Genomic DNA, 16,506 nt, shown 5'->3' with positions numbered 1-16,506 from the left:
GGTCACAGGTTCCTCATCGCTGACCTAGCCCATGCAGACTGAAATCTGGCCGTAAACCTGAATTGGCCTCTTTACCTCATCTCCAGTGCCTAGCACTCCTCTGGTGTCAAATAAATGCTAAATACCAACAGTAAATGGAAGCATACTGTTGCCCCAATTAACTGTATCTCTTCCCTTCCAACTTACAAATGATCTGATTCAGGCTTTAAGATATCTATTATTTCTAAGAGGGTTACAATTCAAATGGTTTATTACAGTGCAGATCAAGAAAAATGAACAGCAGTGAAAACTGCTCATGTAGAAAATAAGGAGGTTTCAAGACAAGGCTATAACAAAGAGGGTGCTTTTAAAAAATGTTATCTGTCAGCTTTTGAGTAAGATTTAAAAGCTTGGTAAGCAACTTTTCTTGACAGGCATTACTATATAACCCACATTTAAGCTGTCTTTAAAACACTGTTTCAAAGCAAATTGAAAGTAGACACCTTGTTTGCAGTGACAACATTGTTTTCATATGAAAGCTGCGGGGCTGGAATTTGAGCCATACATTTCGGCCACTCAGATTTTATGTGTTTTCTAAACCTGGCTGCTAGTCAAACATTAGGTGAAACAAATTTTCTGACCAATCTTAAAGAGAAGACAATTCCTAAGATACGTATTTAGAAGAAAAGGACATTGAAAATATGATACAGTGGTACCTCAGGTTACATACGCTGCAGGTTACAGACTCCGCTAACGCAGAAATATTACCTCGGGTTAAGAACTTTGCTTCAGGATGAGAACAGAAATCGTGCTCCGGTGGCTCAGCGGCAGCAGCGGGAGGCCCCATTAGCTAAAGTGGTGCTTCAGGTTAAGAACAGTTTCAGGTTAAGAACGGACCTCCGGAACGAATTAAGTACTTAACCCGAGGTACCACTGTACAGATTTAATAGAACAATCATTCAGGCTGGATCTAGACACATCAAAGAGGTGTTTCAGTTAAACGCGTTGCAAACTTTGTATGAGAAATCGGGTTAGGAAAAATGGAACTCCATAGCGCCATCTGGTGTCACAGTGTCGTAATGCATATGCAACACATATAAAGCGCTTTTTCTTTGCCAATGTAGCTGAGTCCACATTCAGAGTTGTGCTGGTAAAGGCAGGCAGAGTTACCTCTCTAGAGTGCACATGGCATCCAAGCAGTACCTTGGGAGGTGGTGGGAATTGAGTCTTATTATATTTTTTTCTAACTTGGTATAGATTCCTGGTGAGTTTGCTGGCACACCAATGAAATGAAGGGGTTTAGGGTCTGGGATAGTCTGCACTTCTCCAGTGTGTTGACCATAACCCACCCATGACTCTATCCTATTTTAGTGATCCAACGGTGGGTCACCTTAGCCAGCACAGCCATCCTGCAGCATGTGGAGGCATTTCCATAGGTGTGTGGTTGGTAGAGGTGGAAGATTTGCACTTCCAATGGCATTGGGAGCCTTCGTCTCATCCTAATTGCTATGGCTCATCTGTACCAGGTATTCCAATGGACAAGACAGCCCAGAAAGTTCCAACTGGGCAACTTGCTCCAACAAAGGCTGAAGGTAAGGCTGGAAATGAACCCGAAGCCTTGAGTCACTTCACCCAGTCTACCTTTCCCAAGCTCCTCTTCCTTGGTTTGAAGGATGTGGCTCTTATAACACTAATCTATAACACCCATATTCTGTTGGGAGCTGTCCAGAGTGGCTGTGGAAACCCAGCCAGATGGGCAGGGTATAAAAAATTATTTATTATTTTTATTATTATAACCTTCTGGCCAACAGGCAAGCTTGTCTGAGCCTTTCTGCAGCCTCTTGCCTGACACATTTTCTGTGCTGCTAGGCAGGTGTGGTAGAATGGGAAGTATTTGATTCCTCTAAGTCAAACTTGGGGGTGGCATGTGCGAGGGTCCTGGATTAGGCTCTGCAAGTTCCAGAATGTTAGCCTCAGGTTCTGTGGGCTCCAAACCATCAGTCTTTGGCCTCTGTTGACTCAGAAATACCAGTGCCAAGAGCCTGACCTGATTCTCCAGTTGGTGGTACAGTCACCTCAGACTTGTTTGGCTTATTCTCTTTCGTGACCCCATGGACCAGAGCACGCCAGGCACTCCTGTCTTCCACTGCGTCCCACAGTTTGGTCAAACTCATGCTGGTAGCTTCGAGAACACTCTCCAACCATCTCGTCCTCTGTCGTCTCCTTCTCCTTGTGCCCTCCATCTTTCCCAACCTCAGGGTCTTTTCCAGGGAGTCTTCTCTTCTCATGAGGTGGCCAAAGTATTGGAGCCTCAACTTCACGATCTGTCCTTCCAGTGAGCACTCAGGGCTGATTTCCTTAAGAATGGAGAGGTTTGATCTTCTTGCAGTCCATGGGACTCTCAAAAGTCTCCTCCAGCACCATAATTCAAAAGCATAAATTCTTCGGCGATCAGCCTTCTTTATGGTCCAGCTTTCACTTCCATACATCACTACTGGTTAGTCAAATAGTAAATTCCTGTATCGTGGGAAACACCTCTTATTTGCACTCTGCTTGCAGTTTCTGTAAAATTAATTGGCTGAAAATAAGAGTTCTAATTGCACTTTTAAAAGGTTGCTAATTAATTTTAGTAAAGAACAAGATTTGATTTCATATAAATGATGCTACCTCCATTGTGAAATGTGAACCACATTCTAAAATGTTTTGAACCAAAATTGTAATAGCCACTCACAATTAGCATGTTATTTTAAATATTAGACTTGCACATAGTGAGATGTCATTTCCTCCCCACAGTTGTACATGAGTTGCATGGGTTCTGCACTCATGTGCAAATTAAACTCATCCAATAAACACTACAAGCATTGTAGTTAATTAAAACAAATATTATTGTTTGAAAATAAGAACTTTGAAATGTATTTAGCTTCTGATTTTTCTAGGCTTGTATCATAATGTTGTGTAGATATTGGTAATGTACTCACACAGGCTGTCTGTACAGCTGCATGTGAAGTAATGGATAGAAGAATGTAAGTTGCCACAAACTGGTATGGACATACACTTTATGTATTGTAGGTTTACCTGTGGGCTCTCAGCATCCTCAAGCAAACCATAGTTTACTGTATGTTTGCCTATATTTGCATTCCCATTTAGTGTCTTGGGCCCAGACAGAAAAACACCTGCTTTCTCTTTCTACATTGTTCTTTGCTGAACCCAACAAATCCCATGGCTTTCAGTATCACCCATATGGTTATGATTTTGAGATGATGTAGAGATATCAGAGAGATATAGCAAAGGGTCAAATGTCAAATTTGCATAATCATTAACCATACTGTTGACCAGGTACATATAGATGGCTTTATTTTTATTCCTCCGTCTCCTTTGCTTTTAATCCCTTACCAGATAATATTACTTTGCTCTACACAAATGGGAAAAATGGTGAAAAATTTCACAAATGGTAATCATTCTCTGGTAATCATCTCCTTGATACCTTCCTAACCCCATGAGGCTCTGGTAACAGGTGCATCCCAGCCTGGAAAATTCATATCATAAATCACAATTATTACCTGATAATATCAATACTGTGGCCTATCAGTTTACCAATCCATTTTTGCTACAGGGCTAGAGTTCTATATGTCATAGCAAGTGTAAGGTGACAAGCAGAGACAAGCTGAGAAGAGGAAACAAAAGAGGGTGGAGAAAGAGGCGCAGTAAGCTGAGGAAATATTTTCCTTTATCACGGTGCTCTCAAATTTCAAAGAAAAATTATCAGGAACTCTGTTTTCTCTCTCCTTCTCATACTTCCACACCTTCCATTGTGCAATCTTGGATCTTGCATTATACTCCACCTGCGTATTTGCTTTGGCAGCAGGAGCAGGAAGTGGCTAGAGTTCAATGGGTTTGGTGCTTTTGGTGCTTTCAATTGTTTATGTTTCTTCTGGGAATTCTCCCCCTCCCTTTACATATATAATGTTATAGTCTGGCACGTGGGGTTTGTTTGGAGGGATGTTATTACATCAGTTCAGTTGCCCTTTAAACACACGCATACTAATATGGGAGCTATTTCAGCATGATGCAATCTATGTGGTCAGGGTTGTTTTTGAGGGTCTTTTCTGCAGTATTGTTATCCAGAATTGCCAGCAGGGAAGCTTCCAATTCAGTGTGAAAGGCCCATGTGATTGGCCTCCTGGTCATACTATTGACATGTATATCCCTGCAGAGCAGGAGTAAACAATTTTGGAAAATGTCCCACACTACTGGATGTTTGTGTGGAAAGTACTGTACCTTAAAAAAGTAAATATAAAATCCATTATAAACAACCTAATAGCATGTCCAGACATACAATCTTGTTCTTGCTCATTCTTAAGATGCTTTATGAAGGAACATGCATTCTAGGCATTTATAATGTGCCAGTGATTTAGCATTATGTCTCAGTCTGATTAAAAGCCTGGAAATTAATTGGTGGCACCCTTGGATTCAGTAATTCCTCTATATAACTAAAAAACCATGACCACATCATTTGGAGAATAATTATGGTTCCTCAACTACTAGATGGGAATACCTTCTTATATGAATCACAATTCCCCTTTAGGAAGAATGTTGCTTTTTGATAGTTTTCAAGCGATGGCAAAATTGCATATCTTCAATAAGTTGTGTTCTGGCTGCCACTCTTTTAAACTTTTATATTAATGATTTGCTGCCATAATTAATGAAAAAAAAACCCTTTTCTGGTAATTAGGAACGGAAAGATCTCAGTCTTGATGTATGCCGATGATTTAGTGCTCCTCTCTTTCCCGATTGGGCCTCAAAATCTATTTGAGGTATTCAGCACATACTGTAATCAAGTCTATCTATAAAATACTCTCAAGGCCAATATTATGATTTGGGGCAAACATAGTCCTAGGTATAAATGATGCTCAAATCAGCAAGCTTTAGAACAAACATAATTGTTTAGACACCTGGTGTTCTCTTTAGTGAAACCCTCTCTTGGAAGTGTCATATATGTGATGTATACACTGCTAAGAAGGTAACTGGGGTATCTGAAGAAGTGTGCATGCACACGAAAGCTCATACCAATAACAAACTTAGTTGGTCTCTAAGGTGCTACTGGAAGGATTTTTTTTATTTTGTTTTGACTACGGCAGACGAACACGGCTACCTACCTGTAACTAGAACTGGGGGAAATGAGTAAGTTCTTAGGTATTAGGGATGTCTGAAGTGTACCAGTGATTAAGGGCCAACAGCACGCCAGGAGTGCTGGAGTTTCTTCCCAGAAGGCTTACATTGTACTATGTTGTTGTTTAGTCGTTTAGTCGTGTCCGACTCTTCGTGACCCCATGGACCTGAGCACACCAGGCACTCCTGTCTTCCACTGCCTCCCGCAATTTGGTCAGACTCATGTTTGTAGCTTCGAGAACACTCTCCAACCATCTCGTCCTCTGTCATCCCCTTCTCCTTGTGCCCTCAATCTTTCCCAACATCAGGGTCTTTTCCAGGGAGTCTTCTCTTCTCATGAGGTGGCCAAAGTATTGGACCCTCAGCTTCACGATCTGTCCTTCCAGTGAGCATTCAGGGCTGATTTCCTTAAGAATGGAGAGGTTTGATCTTCTTGCAGTCCATGGGACTCTCAAGAGTCTCCTCCAGCACCATTGTACTATACAAAGCTGTATATAACACTAATTTATTTACTTATTTTTATACCCAGATTTTCTTATTTCATGGAACCCATGGTGGCATTCATGTGGTTCTCAAGACAGTCCCAGACTAGACCCAGCCCTGCTTAGCTTCAGCAAGGCTGTGGTTTCATGTGCTTTCTTCACATATACCCTGCAACCTATCATTTTTGAGAGCTGAAGCAGTATGATAAGAGCCATTGTTTTCCATAGCTTACAACACAATTCTTTTCTCATGCTAATCCTTTTTGGGCGAACAGGTTTTGTAGGTAATTGAAGCACTACAAAAACATGCAAACAAAGGCGAGAGTGCAATGAAAGTGAGCAATTGTCAACAATGACTCTTATCATGTCACCTTGAGTCCTTCATCTCCTGCCATCTCGCAGAGAACAGGCTAGAAATTGACAAGGCAGTCGTAGGATGGGTTGAGGGTAGAGGAAAGAAGGCAAGTGGAGCTGGAGCCACATTGCAAAGCGAGGCAGAGGTTGCCTAGGGCGGGCTGAGCCTGAGAAGTGTGGTTTTGAGTGCTGCTGCTGCTGCACCAGTAGCAGCAGCAAACAAAAGAGCCGAGTGCCACATGAATCCCTTCAAAATGTAACTCAATTTATGTGAGATTCTGTAGGTAAGATAATTAAAACAGGGGCGAGGAGGGGGAGGAAAAGTCGGTTGGATGTTGCGGCCATCAAGTCTGCATTTAGCCAGAACATCAGTAGAGATTTTCTCCTCGCGAGGTGCTGGAGAACGAAGAAGATCGAAGCTGAAGAGATATAAGGGGCCTCTAGGGAAAGAAAAAGAAGATCCTATATACTGAGCAGGGAAACAGAAACGATTGTGAAGAAAGCACCCGCCCTCCCTTTACTCTCCCTTAGCAAAAGCAACGGGGGGGGGGGTAAGCCAGGCAGGAGGAATGACGTCACGACGCACAAGCTCCGTCGGCGTCCCCGCTGCGCATAGGCGCGCCGACACACAGCCTGCCCGCCCGGCCGCCCTGGCTGGTGCTTCCCTGGGCGCGTGCGCTCGCCTTCGCTTGGGGCTTGCGCCTGACTGCGGGCGCGGGAGAGGCAAAGGCGGCCTCTCGCTCCTGCACGCGCAGCTGCTCTCCCCCCCCCCCCGCCCGCTGACGCTTCCGTCGCCTCCACCACAGCTGCGGCATCACCAACCGCCACTACCTGGCCCCTCCCCTCGCGCGGGGCCGCGCCTCGTGCCGGACAATAGCGGCGCTGCCGCAGCCGAGTTGTGTCTCACCCAAATCAGCCCGCCGCCGTCGCTGCAGCCACCCGGGCCCGCTCGCCGGCACCCATGAGCGGCGGCACGCGGCCGTCCCGGCTGCGGAGCTGACCGGGGGACTCGAGACGGGACTTGCCGTGGCTGCTGCTTCTTCTCGTCCTTCTCCTTCCTCCTCGGCACTTGCTTCCCCCTCAGCCTTCCCTAGGGCTGCGTCGGCGGGCGCGGAGCGGGGTGGGCCGGGGTGCGGGGAAAGCCCCCTCAGCGCGGCTTCTCCTTTGACCGACCCGTTTCCGGCGCGTGGGGCAGGTGAGGGCGGCGGGCCTGGCCTCGCTTCGCTCCGGGAGCCTGGCCTGGCTTTTGTGGGCGCTCCAGAAGACGAAGCGGCGGCGGCGCCTCCGTTTCAATGGAAGTATGTTACCAGCTGCCGGTGCTGCCTCTGGACAGGCCGGTCCCGCAGCATGTCCTCAGCCGCAGAGGAGCCATCAGCTTCAGCTCCAGCTCCGCGCTCTTCGGCTGCCCCAACCCCAGGCAGCTCTCTCAGGTGAGGCGGCCCCGAAACCCCCCTCCCACGCGCTTCTCCCTTCCCCTGCAGAAATGGGGTGCTGGGGTTGGTGGAGGAGTCCGTGGAATTGGGGAGTTTGCAAAACACACGAGATCAGAAGCAAATATGCCGAAGAGGCGCTTGCCTCTGCGGAATACGCTCTTTGCTCTCTGTCGGTCAAGTTTTGTCATTTGTAATGCTGGGTAGAAATGCACTCCAGAGTACACAGCGATGCCTTTGAGGTGCTTCACTGTACATTTATATTGTCCTGCTTTTGTCGACACGTTTCTTCAAGGAAAGCTAGGGTAGCTTCTGCTTTTATGGTTGTCTTCTATTAAATGTTCCTGGGCTAAATAATACTGCTGAGAATCTGGAGGGGGAGCTACCAGCTGGCTATTGCCAATACACTTGCATTTTTATTTTGCAAGACAGCTGTAGTGACATCTTTTAAAGACTTTTTTTTTACCCTTCATGTCGGAGTAGTTATAAAACTTACACAGGGTGTGATTCAGTCAAGGTTTTAGAGGGAGAATTAGTTGTTTACATTTGACTGGATTGCGCCCAGTCTCTTAAATGTTTTGTGAAATATTGGATTCCTTCCCTAACACCACATGGACTAATGTATATAATGTTCTTCCTTTATCAACCACTGAAAGCTTTTAGACAGAACTGTGCTAGATTTGCAGTGGTTTCTAAAAAAAACCCATTGTTGTCTGTGCAGTTCACATTGATGTATCCCATTGTGATTATAACAGTAACAAATTTATCCATAATAAATGTAGGTGGAGTGTGGAAAAATAGATCTTGTTGCCATTTTTGGCTCTCTTCTCTTCAAATGTTTTCAGAATTCATTTGCCAATCTGTTGTTGCCCCGATGCAGTCTGCTGAGATTTCCCTGCAAATGATAACAAATCTCTGAACTTTAAAGCATCTGCCCAGAATAAGATATAATGTACTTGTTTTATTGTCTGATTTGTGAGTATTCTCAAATAGCATAATCCCATGTAAGTTTACTCAGAAGTAATCGAGTTTTATTTCTTTATTTGTAAAACTATATACTGCAATAGAATATTGTACAACAGCTACAAAGGTCTGTGGTTATAAACAGTACAGTGGGGCTTACTTCAAAGAGGTGGGTACATGATTGAGGTCTAAACTGAGTATTTTCTAAACTTATTTAGGCTTCAGTTTTATACCCACTACCCTGGAAATAGGCCCCATTGAACTCATGCTGAGGTGATATGTATAAGATTGAACTGTTGGGTATCTACTGGCGGAAATCAATCAATCAATCGATTGACTGATTGATTGATTGTATACCACCCTTCATCCAAGGATCACACAAAATGCATAATAACAAAAACAAACACATTTAAAAGGTCATGGAATTTTGTCCTGTCTTTGACATATGTGTTTAAATCTCTTATTAAGAGAAGAGGAAATCATCTAATGTTTTGCTTCTTCCTCTGGTGCATAATAATAGCACCTCAGAGTTTGTTATAGAATATGTTTGTTAGGGAATATTCATTTTAATAGAGAGAACATACATAGTTGGCCCAATGTTTTAAGTGCTAGCATATAGGAATACAGTGGTACCTTGGGTTAAGAACTTAATTCGTTCCAGAGGTCTGTTCTTAACCTGAAGCACCACTTTAGCTAATGGGGCCCCCTGCTGCCGCCGTGTCGCCGCTGCACAATTTCTGTTCTCATCCTGAAGCAAAGTTCTTAACCCGAGATACTATTTCTGGGTTAGCGAGTCTGTAACCTGAAGCGTATGTAACCTGAAGCGTATGTAACCCGAGGTACCACTGTACTTTTATGAACATTGCCTTAAGAGTAGAATGAAAAGTATGCATCATCTAGTTATTCAGAAGAAGTACAGATTTTGTTTTGTGAAGATTCTCTTATTGGGAACTACATGCTATGCATTAACACTTAACTGTTAACTGGGGTCTTTGTAAAGAAAATTAGCTTTAAGGTTGAACGGTGAAACTGTGGGAAGAAGGTGGTTACTTCTTTTCCTGTCTGCCATTTTTCTTTGCTAATCCCCCCCACAACAGGATGCAGGTAGACATTCAGAGGTATTAGCCTCTGTTGCAACATCTGCAAATAGTGTGGTGTTAGTGCTTCAATGACAACATGAAAATGTCCTGTTCTAGCTCTAGTCTAAAATAATTCATATGCTGTGTTTTACTCCTAAAAAGGGTTCATGTAAGAATTCAGGAAAAATTAAATTAAATACCTGCAGTTCCTGCCACAGGAAGTGATATGCTCATGGATCTCCTTGTCTGGATTGTGGGGTGTGTGTGTGTGTGTTGGCACTAGTACATTAGCCCTACATGCTTTTATGCTTTGAACATGTTTGCATGTACAGGCATATCTCAGAGATATTGCAGGTTCAGTTCCAGACCACCACAATAAAGCAAACATTGCAATAAAGTGGATCACTATTATTTTGTGTTTCTCCGTGTGTATAAAAGTTATTTTAAGCTATACTGTAGTCTGTTAAGCCAGGCCCTCCTGGCTGCAGGGGTGGGAAGGGAAAACTTGGTTCCAGCCCTAGCCAGCTCTGCTCCTGTGGCAGAGCTGTAGGGGGGGAGGGGCTAGCCAGTTTTTTTGCCTCTGGAGGGGGCATCATTTAAGCTTCCAGCCTCTGTGTGTGTGTGTGTATGCAAATGCATGTAGGGTGTGTGTGACAAACTGGGTCTTTGACCCAGGTGAAATAAAGCCTAGTTTTGCTCCTGCCAGTGGCCAGAAGAGGGGCAGCGGGGTGTATGTGTGTGCGTGCGTGCGTGCATGCATGCGTGTTTTCTTCCCCTGAGAGTGGCCAGGCTGCCTGCAGCTTCACCCACATCTTAGCACAGAGCAATATCTGAGCACAATAAAATGAGGTATGCCTGTATACACATTTTTTCTGAAGGTTAGTGAAACTTTGAAGTTTAGGCCTGAGGATCATAGTATTGCTTGGCTCTGATGTTTTTAGCCGAAGCTGCTATCCCTATTATATATATATATATATATATATATATATATATATATATATATATATATATAAAATGTCTGTGTACTAAACGTTATTTCTGCCTCGGTCCAGGTATCTATTACATAAAAGCAAAAGGCCTTCAAATGTCTTTTGTTTAACAGTTTTAACTATTGTAGTGTGAATTGAATGCCTTGTTATTACCAGTGAAAACCTTAACCTGAAATGCTGATTTAGAATTCCCCTGAATAACTTCACTGAAGGAGGAGGGTGAGATCTTTTATTTTACAAGTCAGGCAAACCTCTTTACCACATAATTTTTATTGTTATGAAGTCCCCTTCTCAGTTTAGACCTTAAACTTTAAAGACTGTAGAGTTTGTCATTTGCATCACAAGAAGTGTTCTCCATAAACAGCCAGTTTGAGAGCCTGAAATAGAGATAAAAGTATTGCATTCAGAATCTTTTTCCATTTATGCTACCCAAAACAGAAGAACGTACCAATAGATTATGATGAACCTTTTGTAACTTGTTTTACAATTGACAAATCAGTTCTAGTAACCAATCAGGTTTAAACAACGTGCAATATTCAGGAGGGTTCATAAATAGTTCTAGTATTGTGTTTATTGTACATATGCTGGTCTTGGATGGTGTAGCAGGGCAAGGTCTTATCTTTAAAAGAAAGCATACTTTTAGACACATTGTGCTAGTGTGGTTAGAATCTTCTTCAAGAGCACTTTCAGCCCCCTCACAGCTGTATCAAAACAAAAGTGAAATACCGTATTTTTCCGTGTATAACACCCCCCCCGTATATAAGACACCCCCTATTTTTGGGGACTCAAAATTAAGAAAATGGGGGGAGATTGTCCCTGTGTATAAGACTACCCCCTATAACTCAATTTTAAAGTAAAAAAACCCTAGTCTTATGCACGGAAAAGTATGGTAATATTAGCAAACAAAAAAGGCAGAGCTTTCCCCACAATCACTCTGTTTTTAAAGTCACAGTTTCTTTGATAGGCAATATGCAAACACAGGGTAGATGGATTTCTTTGAACTCAAGCAGGCAATGAGATTGGATCAGTTGAAATAACTTTGATAATATCTCGGTTCCTTGACTGTACTGTTGTGTTCTATTGTCAGCTAATCTGCACGTCCTGACTGTTTCTGTTTTATAGGGATAATGACATCTTTGGGTTCCTTTCCTTCTGTGTTTCAGAAGTAACCTGTGCTTTCACATGTTCCTTGGTAATGGATCAAAGTAGCTGTCAAATGTTATAGAAGCTTCAACTTCCTTCTGCACTGAAGCTTTGCAGGTTTGGGGGGGTTTTTTTGCTCCCCTAAATTTTATACAACAGTATTTTTCTACCCTGGCCATTTTGAAGTTCTGATGCAGGGAACATTTGCAGCCATTTAAGTTTGTACTTTGGGCTGTTAACATTATGCCTGTGGGTAACCTTGGTCTGAGTGTGAGAAGTTTTGTGACTGATCAGCACCACTATGCTGCTTTAATAGTTTATTTTTGCAGTGATAACTAGGGAGTCTGAAGTTGAGGCTTCAGTAGATAAACATGCTTACTAAATTTTCAAGATGAATTGTACTACAGTTTCATACTGAACCACTGTATTTGAGTCTAACCAATAATTTTGGCAGGCTTTTTCTTGAATGATAAATTGTGGCAGGTTTGGTGGTGGTGTTTTGTTAAAGACAACAATAAGGAGACAGTGGGTTAATTAGTGTGTTTAAGTTAGCAGTGGATTAGTGTTGAAATATTTTGTATATTCTTAATGTTGAGGAGCATTCTAAGGTCAGATAGTAGAGAAAATAAGCAGACATAACCTTCAGCCTCTTCGTTTGATCTGGCTTCATAGTCTGATTTTGTGTTAGTGAAACATTAGACCACCTAGTTTTAGAAAGAGTGCAAGCTTTTAAATTGCATGTTCTTAATCAAGCTCGGGGTATTTAGAGAGGGAATGAATCTTGTATGTGGAAGCTGATAAGTGATTAGTTTTTCTAAATTCTTGATTAGAATTTAGAATGAAGTTGATGAGAGTAGGCTATATCTTGTGCAGTAGTAGTATTTTGTGCAGTAGTAGTATTTTTCTGAAATTTTTAGTAGCTACCTCATAGACTTGCACACTGTTTGTTCTCCCATGAACATTTCATCTTCCATCCTGGCCCCGGGAAAGGTGGATGTGGTTTGCCCGAAAGAGCCCGGCAGGCCTAATTACACCCATGTGCCAGAGGTTCCCCACAATTGAGCTAGAGCTAATTATGGTTAACATTAGGGTAAATGTAACCTTACATCATGGTTAATGTAGGGAATGTAGGATGGAATTTGTGTGGAAACAAGGAAGATGGAAGGGAGAGAAGTTTGTGTGGCTCTACATTTTTGATCTTCAAAGAATGAAAGCTAAGAAAGGTTGGTCTCAGCTGTAGCTCCTCCCATTTGCTTCAAACATTCAACCTGTTTCCACAACACTTTTGAAAACTGCTCCCAAAATACTTTGCTCTATACAAGTACAGTAGTACCTCTGGTTAGGTAACCCTCTGGTTACGTAAACTTGAGGATGCGAAAGCGGCAAACCTGGAAGTATTTGATCAGTTTTGCCACACGTGCATGCGCAATGGAAACCTTGGGATCCGACCGGACCTCTGGAACAGATCCCTTCTGCAACCGGAGGTACCACTGTAATGAGGCATTCCAAATGTCGCTAAATTTTTGATACAGTCTTTGCAAACAATAAATGGAATTCTGATACTGAGCTGCTAGTGAATTGCAACTAATTGACTAGAATAGTCTGTTCTTCCTGGGTTGCACAATTTTACTGCTGCCCTATGCACAATACTTAACTTATACTCACAGTCCTTTGGTAGTTATTGCTGATTAGTTTCCAAAATCATCAACACTTCTATCAGGAAGTCAGGAACCTGCTATTTCCTGAACTGCCAGTATGCTGCTGCCAGTATGGAAGGTGTCCTGTGAACTGTAAGCACACTGTATACATTTTGGTTTATTTATTTCACAAAATTTATATACTGCTTGATCATAGTAAAATCTCTAAGCAGTTTACAAGAAATATTAAAATTATTATTATTTTATTGTCAGCAGTGAAAAAGATTAAAATGTGTCAACAATTATGTGTCTGGATAAAGGTAAAGGGACCCCTGACCATTAGTTCCTGACTCTGAGGTTGCTGTGCTCATCTTGCTTTATTGGCCGAGGGAGCCAGCGTACAGCTTCCGGGTCATGTGGCCAGCATGACTAAGCTGCTTCTGGCAAACCAGATCCCTGAGTAGAGGTGTTATATGCTGACAGGATCATACTTACTGTGCCAGCATATTGCAGCAGTGTTCTGCACTAACTAGAGTTTCCATGTCAAGTGCAAGAGACGATCTACACAGAGTGCATTATATTAATGCAGTCTTGAGTCCCCAGTGCCTGAACTGCTGTGGTCAGGCTCTCCTAGTTCAGGGATCTTTGAAATTGTTGTACTGTAACAACTTGTAAAAGGCACTTCTAGCCATGGAAGCTACCTGGGCCTCCAGAAATGGGTAATATTACTGAAAATTATATTATTATTTAATAATGTTTAGCGTGCTTCAAAAATATTGTTGATGGTTTGAAAAAAACAGTTTGACTCCACATTTAGGTGATCAGCTCAGTTTGTATTCTGGCCATATAACAACATTGATAAACAATGGGTACAAAAATATTAACTTGAAGTAGTCCTTATTGGCTTCCTTGATAACCTATAAATGGTTATTTATATTTTTACACATTTCTTCTGAGAAAGTATTTCAGTTCTTAGCATAAACATTTAGCTGCTTGAATAACTAGGAACCCATAATTTTTTCAGACTTGATACAATACTGTTGTTGCCCAAATCAGGTTACATACTACACCCACAGCCTGCTTCCTGATACGATACTGATTCCGATATTTTTATTATCTTAGTGGTAGGAGATTAGATTAGCAGGATTCTTAAGAAACATTTTCCAGTTGGTCAGAGTTAAGTGTTGTAACAGTGGGAACACAAATGAGGATTGGGAAAGTTATTTCTCCATTGACAGTTGCCTCCATCTAAGCAAAGATGGAGGAACTTTTTTCTAAGTTTGATACACACATAAAGAGAGGTTACTTTCTCTATCTCCCCCGTACCCTGCAGCAAGAGTAAAACTTGCAGCAATCAATAGGAAGATCACATGTTTTTGTTGATCCCAACCAATCGCATGCCTGTAAGTTTCCATCAATATCCTCTGATATTCTTAATAGAACCAACACCCCCTCCTTTGCCATTAATTATCCAGTATCAATTATCTCCTTTAAGAGTCCCTCACAAAGTTCTGTAGATGCAGACCTCAGTAGGCAGTTGTACCTCTTGTAGATATTGCCTGTGAAAGCCATTTTCATTTTACAGGATATGTAATTTTTTGAGGTAGTGACATAGTGTATTCATTAGAACACTAGACTTCTGGGAAATCTTATAACAATTACAGAGCATTATTTGTCTCATTAGAGATAACTTCATAATGAACCAGTACTGTACTTTGATAGGATTGGAATTTGTGTCTCCTTTCCCAAATGATTCAAAACATGAATTTTTAAAGCAGATTTTTTAGTTGGCTTTTGCAGGCATCTCTTACATTCGTTTAAAAGGAAACTTAGTGGATAATTCCTGTTAATGTATAAAAACAGCATGTAGCCTTTAAAATTATATCGCATTAGAATAGAATTAAAATATGATATTCTAATCTAACCAAAAATTCTTTTAATAATAATATAAAAAGTACACCATAAATAACAGCTTGGATCCAAAGATCCTGCTGAACATGGATCATAGATTTTGTGTTTGTGTGTTTGTGTTTGTCTCCTCCCCCCCCCCACCTCTGCTTTTGAAGTTCTTTGATCTGCAGGATATTGTTGTGTGGGTGGGGTGCAGACAGGAAAATTTGGTGACTCTTCCCATTGTGAATGGATGTACCACTTGAGTAGTCAGATTCTTCCTGTTTTCTGAAGTAGTGGGATATTGTGCTGAAATATGAATAATAATAATAATAATAATAAACAGAATAAAACTTCAAACATTAAAAACTTCCCTAAACAGGGCTGCCTTCAGATGTCTTCTAAAAGTCAGATAGTTGTTTATTTCCTTGACATCCCTTGACATCTGATGGGAGGGCGTTCCACAGGACAGGCGCCACTACCGAGAAGACCCTCTGCCTGGTTCCCTGTAATCTCACTTCTCGCAGTGAGGGAACTGCCAGAAGGCCCTTGGTGCTGGACCTCAGTGTCTGGGCTGAATGATGGGGGTGGAGACACTCCTTCAGGTATACTGGGCTGAGGCCGTTTAATAAAAACAGTGGAAGCTGGAACATTTGTGCTTTCATTTTGCACTAGTACAGATAGCACTCTCTTTGAAGCAATTCAATTTAAACAAATTAAAGACTAGATATAAGTTGCTTGTAATCAAATCCCAGTGTTAAAAAAAAAATGCCCAGTATTGCAAATACTTATGTCTGTATTTTCTAAGCTAGTGTTGAGTAATCTGTGAGCCTCTTATTATTATTATACTCTACTTTTCACATAACCTGGGTCTCAAAGTTGCCTAATTGTCTAGTTGCCATTCCTGACTCTTGGTCACGCTTTGCATTACAGTCATACCTTGAGTTGAATGTGCTTCGGGTTGAGCGTGTTTGACTTGTGCTCCACGGCAACCCGGAAGTAATGGAACGTGTTACTTCCGGGTTTCGCCGCTCGCGCATGCGCAGACACTCAAAATGACGTCACGCACATGAGTGGAAGTGGCGAAATGCGGCCCGCGCAGACGCGCCGTCGCGTCTTGCGTTCCGTTCGGGATGTGAACGGGGCTCCGGAACGGATCCCGTTCACATCCCGAGGTACCACTGTATATTAAGAAGGTGGACGTCCTCTTAAATTATTGAATCTTATACTGTATTAATATTTGTACATATTATTTTCGTGGTTGCATGGTTTTGGTTTTCGTGTGGAAAATGTAGTGATTGGTATTTGTTCCCTGTCATTCAACAAATATCATATTATAGAGAAATCCCTACTAGGATACCACTATGATATCTGATATTTAGGAAAAGAGA

General features: G+C 42.0%; 1 protein-coding gene across 2 annotated transcripts in view; it reads left to right on the top strand.

Annotated features, from left to right (window-relative positions):
- Window positions 1-6,566: 6,566 nt before the first annotated feature.
- Window positions 6,567-16,506, top strand: part of PDE7A (phosphodiesterase 7A) — a 53,223-nt gene continuing 43,283 nt past the window's right edge. Inside the window, exon 1 of one of the 2 annotated variants that reach the window (XM_083623372.1) lies at window positions 6,567-7,414. In XM_083623372.1, coding sequence (XP_083479498.1) covers window positions 7,277-7,414 — 138 coding nt within the window. In that variant the 5' untranslated portion in view covers window positions 6,567-7,276. The remainder of the gene's footprint in view (window positions 7,415-16,506) is intronic. The other variant, XM_083623371.1, reaches the window with a different exon arrangement.

Source organism: Podarcis filfolensis, assembly GCF_964270895.1.
Source record: "Podarcis filfolensis genome assembly, chromosome: 7".
Lineage (NCBI taxonomy): Eukaryota > Metazoa > Chordata > Lepidosauria > Squamata > Lacertidae > Podarcis > Podarcis filfolensis.
This window is presented reverse-complemented; position numbering and strand designations above follow the sequence as displayed.